The 24,082-nt window shown below is 37.9% G+C and overlaps 1 protein-coding gene across 4 annotated transcripts; it reads right to left on the bottom strand.

The window, feature by feature from the left end:
• Positions 1-21,286: 21,286 nt before the first annotated feature.
• LOC122006251 lies at positions 21,287-23,251 on the bottom strand. 4 transcript variants are annotated; one of them, XR_006118663.1, is made up of 4 exons: positions 22,904-23,251; positions 22,672-22,826; positions 21,917-21,969; positions 21,287-21,660 (listed from the first exon to the last, which is right to left on the bottom strand). XR_006118663.1 is itself a non-coding variant. In XM_042561679.1 (3 exons), exons 1-3 carry the CDS (start codon positions 23,129-23,131, stop codon positions 21,657-21,659), a joined length of 285 nt encoding a protein of 94 aa, XP_042417613.1. In that variant the 5' UTR covers positions 23,132-23,251; the 3' UTR covers positions 21,287-21,656. The 4 variants fall into 4 exon arrangements, 3 of the variants coding, with proteins under 3 accessions (XP_042417613.1, XP_042417611.1, XP_042417612.1); XM_042561679.1 differs by lacking the exon at positions 22,672-22,826; XM_042561677.1 differs by lacking the exons at positions 21,917-21,969; positions 22,672-22,826.
• Positions 23,252-24,082: the final 831 nt, after the last annotated feature.

The following is a 24,082-nucleotide window of genomic DNA, read 5'->3' on the forward strand; positions in this document are numbered from 1 at the left end:
TGGGTCTTATTTGAAAATTCAGATGTTTATTTCTCAAGGAGATTTCTATGGGGTGGCATTCGGAGGATATCACCTATAAGTTTTTGCTAGTTTCAAAATCCTCATGGAGAGTATGAACGATCGAATCTAATTACGTATGATCCTCTTCCTTCATTTTTTTTAGCTTACTCAGCAATTTGAGGTTCGGATTCACTGCAATGTTGATGTTGCTAAGATAAACCCACTTTAGTCGATGGCCTTTCCAGATCTACAATACCTAATTAACTCCCCTTTCCACCTAAGGCAGCCCAGTCATCTCTTGGTCGAGCGACCACATAAGAGATTTGTTGTATCAAAGCTAGGATGAGATGAATCTTCTAAGATGTTCACTTCCAACCCCTCTGATGCGTGGTTAGTATGCATCAGTGGTCCCCCTTGGAGAAAGGGATGCCAGATTAACAATCAAACAAAGTCGACGGTATAGACCAATGGTTGTCTCCGTAGGTGAGAAGGTTCGCTCGTGTGGTCGATCAATCGGTGGTGCCTCATGTGTACGATCATCCACATAACCCATCCCGTGCTAGTGTGGCAGCCGACATGGATACTCTTCAGCCGAGGCTTTATAAACCTTCACGTAGATAAGTGAAGGTGTGATTTTCTAGACACTTGCAAATGCTAGTTCTTTTTATCTTTCTATTTCAATCTCCTCATGCTCCCATTTTGTCCCTTCACTGACTTGACCATCAAAGGGGTAACGTTGGCAATGCCGACCCTCGACGAGCGTTCATTGATCTTCAGGTCTCGGCTCGAGAAGGATACCTTGCCACCTCAACTGACGTTCATTGATCTCCAAGCCCGAGAGGGTGAAAAGAAACACCATCAATTATATTAGAATAATTATTTTTGTTACAATAATTAATGTTATAGAATCTTTAATAGACATAATTCGATTAATTAGGTAAAAGATAATATGAGTGGGAGATTAGTCCTCCTTAACTTGTTTGTACTTTCATTACTTGCCTAATATGAAGTCCTTCACAACTTGTTAGGACTTTAGTCCTCATCAGCCTACTTGACTAGACCAACCTATGAGTTGAAATTGAACTGGATCTAATCCGGAATCATAATCAAGTCAACTTGTTGGTTACCTATTGACTTGAGATGAGCAAGTTTCGACTTGAAATTAACCTTGGGATTTTTTTTAGGATCAAGAAGCATGTTAAGGGGGGTTGAATAGCATGCGCTACTTTTTCACCTTTTCTGAAAATACACAATGGAATAATAAAAATAGCACAACACAAAAGAAACACTTTATTTTTTTGCTTGGTTCATAACACATCGGCTGCTAGTCTAAGTCCCGCGATCATTGATCACTTTCAATAAGCAATCCACTAAAAATATGTCTTTTACAAAGAATTAGGACCGATAACATGTTTATTGTCCTTAGAGAATAAAGTACGAGAAGACGAACAAAGTAAGAACACAAATTATAGTGATAATTCAATGCATATACTTGTGGGTAGTTGTCAGAGAGCGTCTTGGTGTAGTGTTGGCCTTTATGGAGCGAGACAGGAGTTGAAACGCTTGAGAATTGTTGATCCGCCTGATTGGTATACCGATTGGCATAGGATCCAAATCTAGTTGATCGGTCTACCGATCTCCTAGATTGGTCTACTTGATTCAGCCACGACCAATCCTGTTATGCCACATTTTCTTGTCAATGATGCTTTTCTACCATGTCAGCAATATGGTCCATATTCTTGACCAGCCCCTCTGCCATGTCAGTAAGTGAACCCTTATCGCTTTGCCATGTTAGCCATCCAATCCTTATCATGTGCCATGTCAACAATCTAAGACCCAGCTGCCCCATGTCGGATGCTACGTGAGCACACTAAGGGACTTGGCTGACACACTGACATTTAATTTACTGATCTTGCTGATCAGCCTACTAAACCCGTTTGGTCTACTGATCAAGCATATCGACATACCGATCCTGCAAAACAACAATTAGCATAGAAAATATAGTAATATGGAAATTTAAGTTCTGACAGTCAACTAATTGTCCGATCTTGACTTCGAAATTCTAGTGAATCTCGGGTCGAACCGCCACCTATTATTCCCTTAAAGGGAATGCATTCTCATCCACTCCACTTAAAAGAGTTTACCTGCCTGCTAATCATCTGATCTTCTAGACCTATTTGAATTTCCTGTTTAGTATTCGATCCTCCGACCCCCAAAACTTCCTAACTTGATCTTCGGTCCTCCTTGACCGATCAAGTCCTTGTTAGACATCGGTCTAGACTTCCCGCCTAGTGTCCTTGATATACTAGGTGTTTTGTCTAGTATCCAGTCTAGCTGACCTACCAGGGTTTTTCCTTGTTTAATTTCCAGTCAACTTGACCTATTATGATCTCCCAAGTTAAGTCACCTGCATATTGATTAACATCGTTAGATCATAATTAGTCTTACCTTTGAACCTTTGTCAATTATCAAAATATATGTTTGATTATTTGATACTTCCTGCACCAATATATATATTTTTAAAATTATTTTAGATTAAAAAAAATAATATGGATTTTCTCAATCAATGATGAAGAAAGTGCCTATCATTCAATAATATTCATAATATATTATAATGAAATGGTGGGATTCAATATATACTAACTCATTTGCTTTGAATTTTTTTAATGTGAAGTATTCCACCTTTCCATTAAAGACAAATTTTTAAATCATTTTTCTTTTATTTTTCAAAGTGAACCTATTTCACTTTTCACTCAATCAATATGTTCATCCCATTTACCGCTCTTAATATGTCATTTATTGATCTTATTTTATTCTTTGTATTCATCTATCTAACTTATTGAGTTTATAGATACCATTTTACTTATATGATCTGTTCAATAATAATTTTCCAATAAACATAATTTGTTTAATAATAAAATTATATAATGGTGAAAAAATTAGCACAATATATAAAATAAATTAAAAAATATAACTTGTGTGATGTATATATGTCTCATCACACCAAAATATAATACTTATAATGTTAAATAAAATAAACCATTGATATCAAGTGCAATGCCAAATCGTCTATAATACATTATTATTATAGTAAAAGTAAAGATAATTATAAAATAGTGAGATGTGATGACATAGAGTATAAAAATTCAAAGTAGAGAGAATGCCTAGGACGAGAGGTAGAAATGTTTTACTAGAGTGGATATATGGAGATAAAAGAAAAAAAAAATTGAATTCGTTGGTCTCTCGTTTATAAAAGCACATCAATAAACTAAATGTAAACTTGTGAATGTTGGTAGAAGCAACTTTGTGAAGAAGGAACCTAGACTTTCCTTAAAATAAATTTATCTAATTCAATAATATTTATAATATTTTAATGCTGTGATTCAATATAAACGGTCCAATTGCTTTGAATTTCTAAATGCGAGACTATAATGATCCTATTAAAAAAGGTGAAAATAACCGGTTGAGAATTTGGCACAGTAATTAACCTCATGAAAATTTCATTTTATTCTGTAAAATTAAATTTTATTATGTAAAATTAAGAATGTCAGTATCAGATTAGGAAAAAGTTTCTTGATGTTGACACTCCGATGATTAAGTCAATCATTGAAATAGTAAAAAGATAGTAAAGAACTGTAGCAACAACATGAGCTCAAGCACAAGTAACACATACCTCCGTCGGTACATGGATCCTCTATATATAGGTTTCATGGAAATCCATGATCTAGAAGCGTTCATAGCGGATCCATGAACTTCTCTTATAAATCCATGATCTTTCCCATGTGTTTTCAATGTTGGACTATGTTTGCAACCTTGCAACCCCAACAATCCCCCCTCAAACAAAAGACCACAGGCTTCCCACGTCCGATCCTCGACCCACCAGGTCTTCCTGCCCCTCGGTCCACCCTCAAACAAAAGACCACAGGCTTCCCACGTCCGATCCTCGACCCACCAGGTCTTCCTGCCCCTCGGTCCACCCGACCTACTAGGACTTCCTTGCCTAGCCGCAACTAGGATTTCCTGTCTAGTGTATGGTCCTCTTGATCTAAACATAGGAGCTCTCACTTTCTTTGTTCGAGATCAATATTGTACTCACATGGTTCAATCAGACCATAGCTCTTATGCACAGTCGGCGATTAAACCTTCTGGCAGTCCGGGCTCTGATACCAATTGTAGGATCGAAAAAAATTTAGATATCTCCACAATGACATGATATTGTCCACTTTGGGCCTAAGCCCTCATGGTTTTGTTCTTGGGCTCTCCCCAAAAGGCCTCATGCCAATGGAGATATCTTTTCTCTTATAAGCCCATAATCTTTTCCATGTGTTTTCAATATAGGACTATGTTTGCAACCTTACAATCCCAACAAAAACTTCATTTGGTTACAATTGTCAACATCTGATATCCTCTTTATAGTTATCTCTGCTTAGATGAGTCTCCAAGTCGATCTGACCTTTCAAGCCTGCTTGACCCATTGCCATCCGTTCAATCGACTTTGATGATCCGACGATTTTCTACCTTTGATCGTCTTTATTTTGGCATTCACTTCGACTACTATTCCCACTTTTAATTTATACTAGTAGACTCACTTTACCACCACAACATTAATCAAACTCAATACTGGACACCTCACATTGAGTTTCTCAGATCATGAAAATAAAAATAGTCTCAAATAAGTATCACAAATTGGTTTTAATGTCGATAAGGATTTACCATATTCCGTGATACAATTACAAGAATATTTCTCGTTGTTCAATTACTAAGATTATGTATCATATTTATTATTAATATATTAATAATAATTTTCATATACCGCTTAAATAATTTATATAGATATATATGCTAAAAAAAAAAAATTAACCAGTCTAAATAAAAGTTCGGTTTCATGGAAATTTTCCATCGGCCATCAGGATAAATCGAGAAGCGTTCATAACGGGATATATATGCTACAAAAGATCCAGAGGTTAGTTGATTGCTAATCGCAATTAGCGATCGTTTAGCGACCGAATCTTTTCGTCCCTAGTTTTTGGGTCGCTATTGTACATTAACGATGAAATTTAATTTATATTCTGTCGCTAATTTACTGTGTAATTATCTTAAGCTTAGAAATGAATAATCTATATTCCATCGTTAATTAGACAGAAATATAAGAGTGTGTTTGATACGTGCGTTTTTCATTTTTATTTTCTGAAAAAACGCGCGTTTTATGAAAAATGGTGATTGATTTGCGTTTTTCATATCTATTTTCTAAAAAAATAGATAGCGTTTTCTAGAAAAACAGAGAATGACAAAAAGTCATTTTCTATTTTCTAGAAAACACGCATTTTTCAGAAAATAAAAATGAAAAATACGTATACCAAACGCATCCTAAATTTTGTCGTTAATCTTAATTAATTTTTTTGTTTAATTAGTTTGAGATTAATAACAGAAAATTAAAATTTTCATCGCTAATTATCGTAAGATAGTGACAGAATTATAAATATATGCCATTACGTATATAGAATATAGTGATAGAATTATAAATTTCCGTCACAAATTTTTACCAAAAACATCTTGTTTTAGTATTTTTCAAATAAAGTATAACAATCAATAAATCATCACAAACAATGGTTATTACAACACGTTTACATTATAGAACTAAAAAAATATAATATTTACATTACATAATTAAACACCTCAACATCTAATCCTAGCATAATAAACACGTCTAATGATACAATTGATAATACAATCCAAACACAATATCTAAAACATGACAAACGATAATAAAATTTAATCATATCCAATCCGAACATAAGAAATGATATAAATCAAACATCTGAATACAATCAAGAGAAGTCCAATACAACAATCTATATCATCCAATACAAGACATCGAACTCAAAATCTAATCTAAAATCATCTGTAATGCCGCAGAATAAGATATAATAGGTTATGAATATAACAATAATTTTTGAAGTTAAATTATATAAGGGATAACTACTTAAATACATAAAGTGATAAACACAAATTTTACCTTCTCTAAAAATCTATACCTTAGTTAAAAAATATGGGATATCTACATATGGATGATATTTCAATATACCTTAGTTCAAAAATTTGGGATATCTACATATGGAGATAGAAATATCATTGACTGGAATGGATCATGAAAAAATATCATACAATTAGATACATATAATTTAATAAGTAATAGCAATATTTTACATTGAAATACAAAAATAAATAAAAAACTAAGTTATATAATAATACACCCCAAAATAAACTACTCATCAGGGGTATTATTGGGATCCTCATTATCCTGGGACTCAAAATGATGCGGATGTGGCTACGACTCCTGCATCAGAGTGAACTGAGCTGCCACAACACACATATGGCGATACATCTCCTTAGCTTTGGTGTCTCGAGCAATCATCGACTGCTCTAATATCACGAGTCGATCTCTCAATTCTTGATTTCTTATCGCAATGCTTGTACCTGACTAGAAGATGAGGAACTAGGATGATGATCCTAGGAGGAGCCCTTATATAATTAAAGACAAGTTTGTCTTGTGAGCCAAGGCTATAGAGGGAGGTCTTCTTCCTTCCATAGATGATATTATAATAAATCTCCTTAATCACATGGATGGATAGAGTTTGTGATTCCTCTCCCTTGGCTGTACAATTTTATTTGTCATTTCATCGTATGAAAAAAATAATTAATTAATATCCACATACAATCTATAAATATATTGAATGATAATTATGTAATTGGACAAAGTTAATATTCTTCTGTTGACTGTTGGGGATTGTAAATTGATAAATGTGATCCTTCTTCTTATGTGCATTGTTAAATACTTCCCAACAAGTGGAAGGTCTTTATAATTCAGCAGCCTGCGTATAAAAATGCAAGTACATTAAAATAAGGTCAATAAAAACAATAGATTTTTCCTTGAACATTAAATTAACAAATATATCAAGTCTACGACATGCTCAATAATAAAATATGATCTAGCAGTATGCTTTGTGGATCCGGTGCTTGGTCTAGCAAGCTCAATCGTACGATTGCTTTGAGCAATTGCTAAATTTGATTGTCATCTCTTGGCAGCCCATGCCTCTCCAAACCTCCCAAATATAATCAGGCACCTCAGACTGCTTGGTTCCTCTCTTTCTCCACTTGTATAATAAGTCTCTATAAATTTTAGTGCACTAGATGTTCCATGTTTCTTTAAATTCGGCCTTGTGGTCCTCCTCTCAAATATATCTTTTCCACAACAATATTGAGAGAATTAGTATCAAAAGAATTTTATACAACATAGATGTTCCATTTATATTTTAAATACTAACAAAAAATTCATCATAATAGAAAATTTTCAATTCATATTATACATATTTCCATGTAGTAGCAATAGTGCACATCCGTTCTTTGAATATTTTAGATATGTATGTTGTGACCTTATGCCCATTTGGAATGAAGTTGCATAAAAAAACATGAAATTACTAAGAAATGTATGATAAATAAAAAGAGTATTAAGTACTGAAATTATTAAATACATAACTACTTACCAATCACCAGAAACGCTCAAGACAGTCTAGCCACCCTGTGCTACTGGAATGTCTGACATGACATATATGAAAAATCATAGTATAACACATAACATTCAAAATGATAATGTCTTCTATGTTATAACTAGGGAGATATACATATTAAGACTAAATGAATACAATGCTCCATGATAAGTTTTTAAACATAATGTCAATCAGAAGCAATTACATTAATATTTTACAAGTTCTCATCGCTAGATTTCATTGGTACACCAAACTTCTTATTGCTAGACATCTCTCCATCATCTGTTTTCTCGTAAGTGACATTAATATCTACAAGTAATTATGATGTGAATTGAATTTCTGAATCAACTAAGTGGTCCTCGATTTCTTCACTTTGATATGCATCATGATTTTGGGCAATGATAATGTTCGACATTTCTATAGTCAACCGAGTCTTCATTTGACAAATTATTAACCACTCACTAGGTCTTCTTCTTTTTGTTGGATATTCAAGATAGAATACTTGACCAGATTGTACCGCAAAAATAAAAAGTTTAAAATTGTTAAAAATTTTGTTTTTGTTAACATCGATTAACTTATAGTTTGGATGTATTTTGATACCTGTTGTTGGATTTGAATCATACCATGAATATCTAAATGATACACACATTTTTAAGGGTAAAGAAAGATATTCAACCTCAATGATTTTCTCAAGTCTACCATAGTAATCAAATTCACGATCATTGTTATTGGTAGTTCCTTTTACTCAAACACTAGAATTATAGGTAAGCCTTTGTGAATTGCATTAGGCTACATGAAATTTGAAGCCATTTACATAGTGTTAGTGCGGGAAGCATCCGACGATTGAACCTGAGTTTTGATAATTAAAAGAGTTCAAAGATAAGATTATTTGTGATTTAACAAGGTTCATTGAGCTTGCAGGAAAGTCCTAAGTTATCTTAGGCAAAAGTCCTAGTGGATTCTAGGCAAGTGGAAAACCCTAGGGTGTGGTAACCTTAGGTCCTAGGGGGTGGTAATCCTAGGTGGTGGAAAGTCCTAGCTGCGGTTATGCAGGTGGAAAATGTTGGAATCCCAAGGTTGTTTTGATGTGATCAACAAGTTAAGTTAGGTCCTGTGGTATTTTAACCTTGTGTCTAAGTGTGCAGGAGCTTAAGAGCACAAGGAGTCGAGCAAAAGACGCAGCTAGAGAGAAGGACGGCACGGGAGAGAGCCGACGGGCTCGGTGCGTCTGAGGTACGAGGTTCTGCGGAAGAGTACGCGGGCAGATGAGAAGGAGGCGCGCGGCGTTTTTGAGGGACAAGAAGCCGGAGCGGAAGGTTGCTCGAGAAGGCTGAAATTGGGTTTGGGTGAGCCTTATTTCAGTTGGCTGAAATCAGCCAAGCGAGCAAAGCCAGAGTGGAAGACCCGGACCGAGGTGAGCAGCACCGGAACAGAGGGCCCGGACCGAAAATCAACTCAAGAATTAGAAATCCAACACTTGTGTGCTTTCATTTCCAGTTTTGTAACGACCCGCCTTCTGATCACTGGCTATAAGGCCGATCGTCACAATAATGCTAAACTATACTATGCGGAAAGCTGGGCTAATTTAAAATTTTACTCTACTAATGACGGATACAACTGATAAGAAAGGTCTAAAGATCTTCTTTGCTGGTGTACATATGCTAAGGAGAATACTTGACCTCCCACAACTACAAACTGAGTCGATCCACGGATCGATCGGGGAGGCTTGCTACTGTCCCCAGCTGGATCGGTCGGTAGGCGATCCGGTTGAAACAGCCCCAATCGACTCGGATGTTCGCCTCCTCATATGTACACCAAAGTCTTTAGACCTTCTTATCTGTTGTATCCGTCATTAGTAGAGTAAAATTTTAAATTAGCCCAGATAGTTTAGCATTATTGTGACGATCGCCCTTATAGCCAGCGATCAGAAGGATCAGAGCAGGTTCCATACTTCCTACACACACATCAACATTGTACCTATGACTTCCAAGTAAGAATACCTCTACTTTATTTATGCTCCTTGTTTGTTATTACAGTTCATGTTTATATGCCTATTGCTTGTTAGTATGTGATAGTTTTTGAACATGATATCAGTAGTTATATAACTGTGATTACCTTAGTTATGTTATGTTCTCCATGTCTTTAGAAATGACACGAGGACGCCCAGCTAGAAGGGCACTAGCTACTGAGCCCCAGCAAGAGGCAGGCAGTTCAGTGCCTCCTCCAGACCTTACAGCAGCAGCTAGCTGAACAGCAATAGGAAATAGCCACCTTAAAGGCTAATCAGCAGAATACCCCTACAGTCACCCCGGAACCGAATTTGACGACTCCGGTAGTCTTAGAGGTTCCACCAGCTCAGCCTACAGCACCAGCACCAGCACCAGCCCCAGTAGTCGCAGCAGCTGAGCCAAGAAAGGAAGCTTATCTGATCCAGTGGCAGCGAGTCAAGCCAGAAAATTTCTCTCAGCTATGAAGGCACAGAAGTTGATGGATTCGGGATGTACGGGGTACTTAGCACATGTAGTCAATACCAGCCAGGGCAAGGACCAACAGCTAGCAGAGGTCCGAGTTGTATGTGACTACCCAGCAGTCTTCCCTGAAGAGTTACCAGGCCTAGCACCAGTCAGGGAGATTGAATTTGAGATAAAACTCTTCCCCGGCACCAATCCTATTTCCAAAGCGCCATATCGCATGGCTCCAGCAGAACTGAAGGAACTTCAGGAGCAACTACAGGAGCTGCTTGACAAGGGTTTCATACGCCCTAGTCACTCACCATGGGGAGCGCCTGTGTTGTTCGTGAAGAAGAAGGATGGAAGCATGCGACTGTGCATAGACTACCGTGCCTAGAACAGGTATCCTCTTCCCAGAATAGATGACCTGTTCGACCAGTTAAAGGGAGCAGCAGTGTTCTCTAAGATTGACCTCAGATCAGGATATCACCAAGTCAGAGTCAAGGAGGGTGATATACCCAAGACAACATTCAGAACCAGATACGGACACTACGAGTTTGTAGTCATGCCCTTTGGCGTGACCAATGCTCCAGCTACATTCATGGATCTCATGAACAGAGTATTCAGGGAGTATTTAGATAAGTTTGTTATTGTGTTTATCGATGACATTCTTATCTACTCAGGAACTCGGGAAGAACATGCAAAGCACCTGAAGACAGTATTACAGACACTTCAGCAGAACCAGCTATATGCCAAGTTCACGAAATGTGAATTTTGGCTAGATCAGGTGTCCTTCCTGGGTCACATCATCTCCAAGGATGGTATTATGGTAGATCCCAGCAAGATAGAAGCAGTAAGTAACTGGAAGAGACCTAAGAACGCCAGCGAAATCAGGAGCTTTCTGGGATTAGCAGGATATTACAGAAAGTTTGTAGAGGACTTCTCCACTGACAGCTCTTACCAGAAAGAATAGGAAATTTCAGTGGACAGAGGACTGTGAGAACAGCTTCAGCGAGCTAAAAAGGAGATTGGCCAGTGCTCCCATTTTGGCTCTACCAGACAACACCAGCAGCTTTGACATCTATAGTGATGCCTCTAAGTTGGGATTTGGAGCAGTGCTGATGCAAAATGGCAAGGTGATCGCCTATGCCTCCAGACAACTCAAGGATTATGAGAAGAATTACCCTACTCATGACCTTGAGCTTGCAGCAGTAGTGTTCGCTCTCAAAATTTGGAGACATTACTTATATGGAGCTCAGTGCAGAGTGTATACAGATCATCAGAGTTTGAAGTACTTCTTCACTCAGAAGGATCTGAATATGCGACAGCGCAGATAGCTTGAGCTGGTCAAAGACTACGATATAGACATCCTCTACCATCCAGGGAAAGCCAATAAGGTAGCCGACGCACTTAGCAGAAAATCCAGTGCTACCTTATTATCGCTTACAGCCATGTCACCGCCCCTACAGAAGGAGATCGTAGATTTCGGTCTTGAACTCATCGTGGGACAGCTCTCTACTATGACCTTAGAGTCTACCTTGCTTGGTGATATTCAGTCAGCTCAGGAGCAGGACCCTAGAATTCAGAAAATCAAGCAAGGGCTAGTAGAATCAGAAAGTAGAGAATTCAGAGTGTCCGATAGCGGGGTGTTGTATTTCGGTGACAGACTCTGTGTTCCCGATCAGGAGGAGCTACGGAGACAGATTTTAGATGAGGCTCACAAGACTCCCTATGCGATGCATCCAGGTTCCACTAAAATGTATCAAGACCTGAAGAAACATTTTTGGTGGCCCGGAATGAAGCGAGACATCGCCAGATATGTTAGCACCTGCCTCACCTGTCAGAGGGTCAAGGCAGAACATCAGCGACCAGGGGGAGTTCTGCAGCCTATACAGATTCCAGAGTGGAAGTGGGAGGATATCTCTATGGATTTCATAGTGGGACTGCCCAGAACCATGAATGGTTTTGACGCCATCTGGGTAATAGTCGACAGGTTGACTAAATCAGCTCACTTCTTAGCTATCAAGATATCCTACTCCATGGAGAAGTTAGCTCAGTTGTATCTTCAGGAGATCGTCAGACTTCATGGAGTCCCACGAACCATCATTTCAGACAGAGACAGCAGATTTACATCACACTTCTGGGAGTGTGTACAGTCAGCGTTGGGCACTAAGTTAAAGTTCAGCACAGCATTCCATCCTCAGACAGATGGTCAGACGGAGCGAGTAAATCAGGTACTCGAAGATATGCTCCGAGCGTGTGCCCTAGACTTCAAGGGAAGTTGGTGCAAATATCTGAGCTTAGCAGAATTTGCATACAACAACAGCTATCAGGCCACTATCGGCATGACATCTTACGAGGCTCTCTATGGGCGGAGGTGTAGATCTCCAATCTGCTGGTATGAGAGTGGTGAATAGAAAGAACTAGAACTTCAGACAGATCTAGTAGCAGATACCACAGCAGCTATCCAACAGATCCGCCAGAGGATAGATACAGCTCAGAGCCGCCAGAAAAGCTATGCTAATATACGGCGCAGACCCTTAGAGTTTTCAGTTGGGGACACAGTGTTCCTCAAAGTAGCTCCCATGAAGGGAGTGATGCGTTTTGGGAAGAAGGGCAAGCTTAGTCCCCGATATGTGGGACCATACCTTATCAGCAGAAGAGTGGGCAAGGTAGCATATGAGCTAGAGCTACCCCAGGAAATGTCAGCTGTCCACAACGTATTTCATGTTTCTATGCTGAAGAAGCATACCCCAGATGCCACCCAGGTGATTGAGCCCCAGTCGCCGCGAAGACCTCGGCTATGATAGTCGGCCTATTCGGATACTAGACCGAGCGGTTAAGAAATTATGAACAAGGAAGTACCATTAGTCAAAGTCATTTGGCACACTCAGAAGAGGCAACTTGAGAGATAGAAGAGGCAGAAGTATCCACAATTGTTCTAAGTTCGAGGACAAACTTTTATAAGGTATGGGGATTATAACGAAAATTCTCGAAACTGCATTATAAATATTCTATGATTTTTCTGGAATTTTTAGATATTTTTTCGGAATTTTCCGAGTAGCGGAAGCAACAAAAATAATTAGAACCGCAAAATAGCTTAGGCGGGAATCGAACCCGAGACCTATGGCTTAGGGATAATGTTGGGAACCAGTTGAACCCAGCAGGGCCGTGCTGAAAGGAAAGGGGACCAATTATATTTATAATTGGGTTGGCCGAATTAGTTACTTAGTATAAATAGAAGGTTTAAGTGGGGTTTGGTTTATTTTTGGGTTCGGCAACTTCTTAACCCTCACCACCGAAACCTCACCGCCGCCTCTCCCTCTCCTCTTCCTCTCGGCGCCCAAGCCCCAAGGGCTCTCGGATCATCTTCCGGCGACGACTCCAACACGAAAGAGGTTCTTCTCCGCGAGAGGAACGCAAAGACTCACGGATCGTCGAGAAGGTCATCTCCACCGGAATTCTAGCGAATAGAATCGTAAGAAATTACGAACAGGAGGTAAGAAACCCCTCACCTGCAGTATAATAGCTACCGTTTGATTTTCTGTGCATTAGTTTAGTTATATGCGTATGTTTTCGACATATAGGGTGTATTTAACCTTCCTCGCAGGTTTAGGGATTTAGTCAGTACCTTTAGATGGGCCAGACACGTCTTTTCTCCTTCAGTTGGAGGTTTAGATGCTGTTGGATGCCTAAAGGTAGTCTCCCTAATAGAGAGGGGAGTTAAAGCACACTAGGTGGTCGATTAAATAACTAACTTAGAAAAAAATGCAACCTAGGTATTTTTATTAGCACAGCTGAATGCATTAGAAGCATCTAAATCAGTAAATCAGTTATCCTAGCTTATATGGGACTACGGTCCAATGGGTGGGCACCCACAGTCGCCTCTAGGTTCAGACAACCTAGCTCTAGGTTCAGATAACCTAGAAATAGCTATTTAGAACAGTTTAGCTATACTCAGTGTTTTACTTTCAGTTGGCACTGTACTGGATTAGATATCCATTGGGCTGGGCTCCCATAGTCGGTCCCTAGGTTTAGATAACCTAGTAGCTCTACTAAATTCGGGATTTGCAACCCTGGATCTAGTTGGAGATGCGCGCATAGCAAGTACAGTTGCTGGGCCCAAACAGCAGCATGATTACTATTTTCACTTATTATGATATTAGCTTTCAAACTCTTAATCTAATCCAGTGATTATAGTTTAAGATCAGTTTTGGCTTAGTTCAGTTTCAGTCAGTATCATGCTCCAGCTTAGTTTTTCCGTGTGAATATGCATGATAACTTTATGTGCAGTTGTTATACATGTTTATATGTTCAGCTTTAGACACGCCATGATTGTATGCTTATATGCCATGCCATGCTTAGTTTATTCAGTATATCCAGCATAGGTTTTAAACAACATGATTTAAAATCATATTTGCATCGTTGCATGTTTTTGTGAGGTAGATGGTTTCTTACTAAGCTTTTTAGCTTATAGATACTACTTTTCTTATACTGCAGATAAAGGTAAAGGAAAAGTGGACCAGTAGCGGAGGATGAAGGTCAATGCAGATCAAGATGTGTGTGGCAGGAACTGGAATAAAAGATTCTAAGGGATTTTAGCAAGTTTTACTTAAGCATCAGAACTTTACAGTATTTTGTTATTTGCACTCTAGTTGTTAATCACTATGAATTAGTTAGCTATGCACTCTATTATGCTTAGAACCCTTCGTTTATGATGTGAGAATGTTAGTTTCCATTGTTAGAGTGTTTCCTAGCCTTGTTAGAATTATTGTGTGAGGTTTTGGCACGCCAAAGTGCTGAAATCAGAGTCCCCGGACGAAATCAGAACTCTGATCGGTCTCCAGACCGATCAGAGCCTGGGCAGTGCCACTGGATCGGTCGGTTGACCGATCCAGACAGATACAGTATGCTACTGTATCCTCCTGGATCGGTCAGCCGACCGATCCAGCACGATACAGTAGCGTTCCAAGAGAGCTTCAGGTGCCTGGATTGGTCAGCCGACCTATCCAGACATACCTGGATCGGTCTGCCGACTGATCCAGCCACACCTGGATCGGTCAACCGACCGATCCAGTTGGGAACAGAACGACCGCAGCTCTGATCGATCTGTTGATCGATCAGCAGGTCTGTGAGTAGTTGGGAAGTTAGTTTCTAGCCCCTAGCTCAGTTGGGATGTTCAGTTTCTCCTCCTTAGCATATGTACACCAGCAAAGAAGGTCTTTAGACCCTTTCTTATCAGTTGTATCCGTCATTAGTAGAGTAAAATTTTAATTAGCCCAGATTTCTGCACAGTATAGTTTAGCATTATTGTGACGATCGACCTTATAGCCAGTGATCAGAAGGCGGGTCATTACAAGTTTAGCTTCTGCTTTTTGTGCTTTCACTGCTGTAAGAGGCTTCTCCGCCTGAATGAGATATTCTAGTGCACGTTTCACTCCTTGGATTAACAACCTCTTCGGTTGTAACCAAGTAAAAATACTTGTGCCTCTTCTTTTAGTTTCTTTCTATTTATTTAATCTATTTTATGCAAGTGTTATTTTGAAAGATCGAGAAGGGTTGTGTTTTATTTTTACAGGTCTATTCAACCCCCCTTCTAGCCGACCAACGCAGTCGAACAGGTGGTATTAGAGCCAGGACGCTTCAGGAGGACTAACCGTCGATCGAAGCAAAAACGATGGTCGGACCGAGCATATACCCGCCGAAGTTCAAAGGGGAATTCACTACCTGGAAAAAGCGAATGCAAGTATTTTTTAAAACGGATTTTGAGTTATTGTTAATTATGAAATTCGGTTTTACAACACCAAAAGGTAAAGAGAAATATCAATGGACAAAAAAGGAGCAGGTCGACTACGTGGCAAATGGTAAAGCAGAGTACCATCTACTAAGTGTCCTTTTGCCACAAGAAGTCAACCGAATCTACAACTATGACCCCGCGAAGGATCTTTGGGAGAAGTTCCTTGAGCTACATGAAGGGACGTCTGAAGTCAAGATCGCAAGATGGGATCTACTTCGCAACTAGCTCACCAACCTGGGACTTGGAGAAGACGAAACAACTGCGCATCTGCACTAGAGAGTTAAAGAGCTTATTACTGAACTTTCGAATCTCAGAGAAAAGGTAAGTAATCGAGATTCACTAAGGTACGCACTAAATTCTTTTCCTAGAAATATGAAATGGGCATCACTAGTAGATGCCTTTTATATTTCTAAAGACTTGGAAAAAATTACTTTGGAAGAATTATTCTCGACATTTGAAGCGTATGAATCAAGATGTGCAGGTACGAAGGAGTCCAAGCACAACGTCGCCCTCAAAGCATCGAGAGACGAACCTGAGTCAGAGTCTTCTCTCGACGACGAGGAAATGATTATGATGGTAAGATGTTTTTAGAAACTATGTAAGTCTAGAAATACTAGCCATCCATAGGATAAAAAGAAAAGGACAATCCGTTGCTACCACTACAACGAAGAAGGGCACGTTAAGGACAACTGTCCCAAGCTAAGGAACAAGGATAAAGACAAAGGTAAGAAGCCTGTCCAAAAGTGCAAGGTCCTAAAGGCGACGTGGGACGATACGTCGTTCGAATCGGAAGTCGAGGCCTTCTTCGGACTTACATTAATGACAAGTAATCAAGACGACGATTGCGATTCAAGCTCTTCTGAAATGAGCATCGATGAAGGGGGAGCTACGTCGGAAGAAAGCAGTAGTTCAGGGGGAGACATGGATAACAAGATTGACAAGGTAAGTCAGGTACGATCTCTTCCTCCCGATAAATTATTTAAGTTCGTTAAATTGTTAAACAAAAGATTGCTGTAAATTAGAAAAAGGAAATAAAAATTCAAAAGTAATTCTAGCTAAGTCTTGCCTATTAGAAGAGTTAAACAAATTAAAGTTAGAAAATGAAAATTTGAAAAGACAAATAGATTCTTTAAAAAATCATGCATGTTTCCATAATACAAATTTTAGAAAATATAACAATTTAAATTAGTATTTCAGATATCACTAGGGATAAATTAAAAATATTTCAAAAAAGTACATCCCTAAGAAATTTTTAGTTAATATAGTAGGCTGGAACCTATATTGGGTTCCAAAGTCTTATTTAACTTGAAGTATTAATTAGATTTAGCGCTTTCAGCGAGAAAATTAAACAGTTAATTTTTTTATGAGACATTGTCTAAGAAAGTGGTTGTTGCTCCAAAAACCAAGAAAGCCTAGTGCCTCGCCACTGCTTGGAAGCCAAAATATTGAAATGAAATGTTTAATTAACTTTCTGATAAAGCATTAAAGTTAAAATTAAATAATACTTTAGAAAGTCTTTCAAATATCTTTTGGAAATTAATATATATATATAAAATTGTTTTGCTTAAAAAATCCTCAAAAAATTTTTATTGCAAAAACTTAGAAATTTTTCAAAATATTTGTTCATGAAAAATTATCTAACTTAGATTTTCTTTCACTTAGAAATGTTTTCTAAAAATCATTGAAATAATTTTCAAAATTTTCCAAGTTTTAACCCTTAGCTTTTTCTTAGAACCCCATTTTTTATGTGATCAAAGGGGGAGAAGGAGAAGGAAAAGTATAAGTCTAGGGGGAGGTAGACTACAATTTTCATTTCATTTTTATGCCTATCACCCTAGCTTAACTTGGGTTGCTCACATCAAAAAGGGGGAGATTGTTGGAACCCCAAGGTTATTTTGATGTGATCAACAAGTTAAGTTAGGTCCTGTGGTATTTTAACCTTGTGTCTAAGTGTGCAGGAGCTTAGGAGCACAGGGCGTCGAGCAAAAGACATAGCTAGCGAGAAGACCGACACGGGAGAGAGCTGACAGACTCGGTGCCTCTGAGGTACGAGGTACTGTGGAAGAGTATGCGGGCGGACGAGAAAGAGGCGCGCGACATTTCCAAGGGACGAGAAGCCGGAGCGGAAGGTTGCTAATGAAGGCTGAAATTGGGTTCGGGTGAGCCTTATTTCGGTTGGCTGAAATCACCCAAGCAAGCAGAGCAGGAGCGGAAGACCCAGACAGAGGTGAGCAGCACCGGAGCAGAGGGCCCGGACCAAAAATCAACTCAAGAATTAGCAATCCAACACTTGTGTGCTTTCATTTCTAGTTTAGCTTCTGCTTTTTGTGCTTTCACTACTGTAAGAGGCTTCTCTGCCTGAAGGAGATATTCTAGTGTGCGTTTCATTCCTTGAATTAAAAACCTCCCCGGTTGTAACCAACTAAAAATACTTTTGCCTCTTCTTTTAGTTTCTTTCTATTTATTTAATTTATTTTATGCAAGTGTTATTTTGAAAGATTGAGAAGGGTTGTGTTTTGTTTTTAAAGGGCTATTCAACTCCCCTTCTAGCTGGCCAACGCGGTCCAACAGAAAATCCTAGGGGGTGATAACCCTAGGTCCTAGGGGGTGGTAACCCTAGGCAGAAAATCCAGTCGGTCTGGAGGATTGGGCTGACAACAGGTAAGCTCTCCTGAAAGGAGTAGGTGAGGACGCGTTCCTTGGCGAGGGAACAGTAGGAGTCAGTTCGACCTAGAGTTTTGACAAAACTCAAAGTCAGAACTGGACAGTCAGAGGCTATCATAATTTCATATTATATGTATATTATTTTTGCCTAGACTAACTTTGTTTTGCAGAAAATAAGGGTTGGAGAAAGTCGGTCAAGGCGCCCAGAGTTCGGGCGCCTGGAACTGGTCCCGGCGCCCCGAGCTGGTCCGGGCACCCGGAGTCGGTCCAGGCGCCCGGAACCCAAAAGTTATTGCCAAGCTAATGTGGCACACGGGAGTGGTCGAGCCACATGGTCCAGGTGCCCGGAGGGGTTCCGGGCGCCCGGAATAGCCTATAAAAGTAGACTCGACCAGAAGCTTCAATACAACACAACGAACAACTTTCAATTCTTCGAGCTACTCAGAAAACGCTTCCACGATGCTCGAAAGCCGCGACGATGATTCTTCTAGAAGATTTTCTCTTACAAAGCTGTCGATATCGTTTTCATTTAAAAGTTCCTTGTACTACAACTGTAATTTTTTGTACTATTTTAAATTGATTAGTGATTGCTTATCGAAAGTACTCTTATGTGCGGGCCTTGGAGTAGGAGTCTCCATAGGCTCCGAACCAAGTAAAATCTTAGTGTTTACATTGTGTGTTTTATTTTCTGCTGCGTGTTTTACTCTAAATAAACGAATTAGCTACAGGCGCTATTCACCCCCCCTCTAGCGCTTTTGATCTTATAATTGATATCAGAGCGGGGTCGCTTCAAATTGGTGAAACCACCATTCAAGCAATTTTTTCATGGTAATTTTTAATTTTTTGGAGTCAATCAGAATTGATAAAATTACAGTCTTCCAATTTTTTTTCGATCGAATTCTTTCGTTTCTCGAAGTCGGTGCAACACCACCCCAGCTCGTTTTTTTTCATTATCCCGCACTACTAATCCAAAATCAAGTCTTGGAACAAGTTTACTATTTTTTTTGTTGTGCTAGATTTTTAAATGGCCCACCAAGAAGGCTTCAGCATGACTCGCTTGCCTCTATTCTCCGGTGAAGATTTTAGTTACTGGAAAGGGAAAATGGAATACTACATCCAAACCCAACTTGAGATGTGGATGATCATCAAAATTGGCATCTCACTCCCACTCGACGACACTAGAAAATGAATATCTTGTGAGAACTGGGACGCAAGTCTAATGAAGAAGGTCGAGGCCAACGCTAAAGTGACATGCACTCTACAATGTGGTTTAACGAAAGAGGATCTAAACCGAGTAGACCCATTCTCAAGTGCGAAAGAACTATGGGAGAAGCTAATTGAGCTCCACGAGGGAACTTCCGACACGAAAGTAAGTAAAAGAGATCTAATTTTGAATAAATTATATAACATAAAATTACAGGATGGTGAATCGGCAAGTCAATTGCACGCACGCATCCAAGACCTCCTCAATGGCCTACACACAATCGGAAAGAAGGTGGAGAATCGAGACATAATAAGGTACGTACTAAATGCTTTTTCAAGGAATAATTATGGGCATCAATGGTAGATGCCTACAAAGTATCTAAGGATTTATCGTTAATCAAATTAGATGAACTATTTTCTGAATTTGAGTTACATGAGCAGACTAATACTACTGGAGTCGAGAAAGATATTGCCTTGATTGCAGGTATGAGCAGAACCCGGGAAGCAAAAATAAAGCGCATAACTGAACCTGAGTATGAAGAAGAACCAGACTAAGAAGATGACGATGATGAGATAGCAGCCAAACTTGTCAACCTTGTACGAAAGCTCTACAAGAAGAAGAAAGGGTTCACCAAGCAAGACATCAAGAAGGCAATTCAATACAAAATGATGCAATCAAATCCTAAAGTGAAGACCGAAGTCACCTGCTATGGCTGCAACAAGAAAGGACACATCAAAGCCAATTTTCTTAATCAAAAGGAAATAAAGAAGCAAAGGAAGAAGAAAGCATTGCAGGCAACTTGGGATGAGTCTTCTGTTGGGGTTGCAAGGTTGCAAACATAGTCCCACATTAAAAATACATGGGAAGATCATGAGTTTATAAGAAAAAGATATCTCCATTGGTATGAGGTATTTTGGGGAGAGCCCAAGAGCAAAACCATGAGGGCTTAGGCCCAAAGTGAACAATATCATACTATTGTGGAGATATCTAAATTCTTTTTGATCTTACAATTGGTATCAGAGTGAGGTCGCTCTTGACCGGACTAACCGCTGGAAGAAGCACGAGCCAGAGCCATGATCCAAGATTAAACCATGTGGGTGAAACCTTAAACAAAGTAGGGAAGCCCTGAGCAGGTCAAGAGTGACTCGATGCTTGAGGGGAGCACTACAAGAAAACAGGGCTTCAGAGACGAAAAAATCCGTCTCTGAAAGTTATTTTTCTGTCTCTAAAGAAAATTTGAGACGAAATATTTTGTCTCAAAAATCCGTTAATGAAAGCCCCGTGACTAATTTTGAGACAGAAATATTCCGTTTCTAATTTTAGAAACAGATTTAAAATCCGTTTATACATCTGTTATTAAATTGACCAAATTAAATTAATTTTATATATTAATTTAAAATATAATTTTAATCTGTTTATAAATCCGTATATATTTCTATTTATAAATTCGTATATAATTTAGTTTTTAAATTTATCACTAAATTTTTATTATATGCTATTTTTATATTTCTCATCTACATAATATTTTACAATAAATAATTACACATTTCAAATAAATTTAAAAAATTAAAACAATTAATTTCTAATAAAAAAGTATCATTCAATTAACATTGAGATAAATAAATATTCAAAACATCCAAACAAATTTAACCATTAATCAAACTATAAGTAACTGATAAAATTTTCAATCCCACCACAAATAATTTAATCTTTATTTCTGCTATCACTACTCTCATAGAAATCAAATCCTTGGTCCATTTGCTCATCTCTTAAATAAGGCCTAAACTCTGGAAGGTCAAATTAGTGACTTGCAGTTGTTTTGGCAACACCATCATCTATGTATGCACTTAGATATATGCTTTCAACTTTTGCATTAACTGACTTCGTGTGTACAGAAGAAAGTAGTACAAACTTTAGAGATGAAATAGTTGTTGGTGGTGGTGGAGTAGTCATGGGAAGACGGGAAGGTGCCTTTCCAACTATTGCATTCTTCTTCATCTGGATGGAGAAATAACAAAATTCAGATACAATAAACATAATATTCACCGTGCTATAATATAAATGAAACATTTTGAGGAAATCCTACAAATATGAGCAAATCTATCTCTAATATAAGTTATAAATTTTCACTCGCTCTTTGGAGCTGGGCAAATATATCTACCTATAAATAAAACCAAAGGTTTCAGCATCCATAGTACAACAAAATATTAAATGAAAGGAATAATATTAATAGTATTTGAAACAAGGAATTCACCTTGGGATAGAGTTGAGTAATTCTATAGAGTTTATATAAGGTACGATCACCACCTTCAGTTAAGCAAGTTGATAACCATATCAGTAGTGGTCAAAGGAGAAAATCAGAAAGTACTAATGTATTCATAATTTATTTTACCTGTATTACAAGAAGAATAAAAATCAATTCACAATTTCAAACAAAAATAATATCATAAACATCAAGTATATCCACACTTGTTGCCACCAACATAACTAACAAAGACTTATAATTGCTTGCAAAAGAAAATTATACCTCAAGATCACCTTACCCTATCAGATTTACCAAAAGATTTAGGTCAATATAAGCAAATATGATCTGTGACGCTCCCATAAAGAGATATCCTTTATAGCAGTACCTCATAGTTTCACTAATTCATGCAAAACAGTTTTAACCATATCAAAGATATAAATTTTATTTAATATCAACGATAAAAATTTCATTTAAAAAAAAGCTTAAAATCTGCTTAGATTTGGTATTAGAAAGAAAAATCTTGGGAATGCTAATAAAATTTTAGAACTTGGGAATTGCCTCATTCAAGTAAGCTAGCTAATTGGTATTTGTATAACAAGAGCATAAGATGGACTGTTGAAAAAAAAACACAATTTCTTACATCTAAGAAAAATAATACAAGAGAACAAAATAATCTTGAATTTACCAAATCAAGGCGCCTTTATAACAATACAAAGCATAGTTAACCTAGTACTATGTGGAAGGAATATAAATGCTCATCTAACCTCAATGAAAAATATAATAAACCATATAAATCAAGAAAAATATCTTTATTCCGCTTCAATCCAATGCCATTTCTGTTGGCGGCATTTGGTCTCTCCCATCCATCACAATGGCAAGTGGATGTAAATCATTGACAGTGCGATAGACAAGAGGCACGCTGGCGATAGAAGAATGATTGAGAATCGGTCAAACCCCTAATTAGGATTTGCACAAGAGAACAGTTCACCTACTCACCCCCGTGTGAGGCAGTTGCGGGCGTCCTCGTGATCGGGAGAGGCAACCTTGGGGCCGCTGCGCGAGGCGGCTGTGGGCATCCTCGTCGCCGCGCGAGGGGCAGTGGGCATCCCTCGCCAAAGCACGAAGGGGGTCGTTGTCCTCGCTACATCGCGAAGGGGGTCGTCGTCGTCCTTGCCATAACGCGAGGCGACCGCCGACATCCTCGCCACTGCACAAGGCGGTCATCGACGTCCTCGCCACAGCCACCTTGCGCAACTGTGCGCAATGTCCTCACTGCAGCGCGAGCCGCGCGACCTCGGAAGTCAAGAAAGCGAAGCAGAGGGTTAGGTTACAGAGAAGGGAATTAGGCTCAGAGGTAAATAAAGTAAATTAAATAGGATTCATAAGTTTAAAGAAAAAACAAAAAGTTTATTTTTATTTTTATAAAAAATATTATTTTAAATGAAATGTATATTTTATTTGTAATCTTTATTTATAAAACTTATTTTCAATTTTGTCTAATGTTCATTGTATATTATATTTTAAATTCATCTCTAATTTATATAAATTTGATATAGATTTTATTTTTATTTAAAAAATTACCACTAATTTATATAAATTTAAAACTGATTGTTTTTATCTCAATTTTTCATTAAATATTTTTATTAAATTTTAAATAAATTTGTACGTGATAGAAATTATATGACTTCAAATTTTATTTATAATATGTATTTAGTTTTGTTTATAAAAAATTTATTTACAATTTTGTCTCAAATTTATTTCAAATTCCGTATTAATTTTTTTCCAAATATTATATTATATTAAAGCGAAAGTAGATTAGTAATTGCATAGCAAATGTGTCTCTAATTTATGTAAATCTAAAATGGATTTTAATTTTGTTTTTAAAAAAAATATCATTAATTTATATAAACTTGAAACATATTATTTTCTGTCTTAATTTTTTATTAAATTTTAAACAAATTTTGTGACATAAATTAAGCGGTTTCAAATTCTGTCTATAATTTGTATTTATTTTTGTTTATAAAAATTTATTTAAAATTTTGTCTCAAATTCATTTCAAATTCCGACTCAAATTTTTTTCAAATATTATATTTTATTAAAGTGAAACGGATTAGTAATTCTGTAGTAAATCTGTCTCTAATTTATCTAAATCTGAAACAGATTTTAATTTTGTAT

Source organism: Zingiber officinale, chromosome 7B (assembly GCF_018446385.1).
Source record: "Zingiber officinale cultivar Zhangliang chromosome 7B, Zo_v1.1, whole genome shotgun sequence".
Taxonomy (NCBI): domain Eukaryota; kingdom Viridiplantae; phylum Streptophyta; class Magnoliopsida; order Zingiberales; family Zingiberaceae; genus Zingiber; species Zingiber officinale.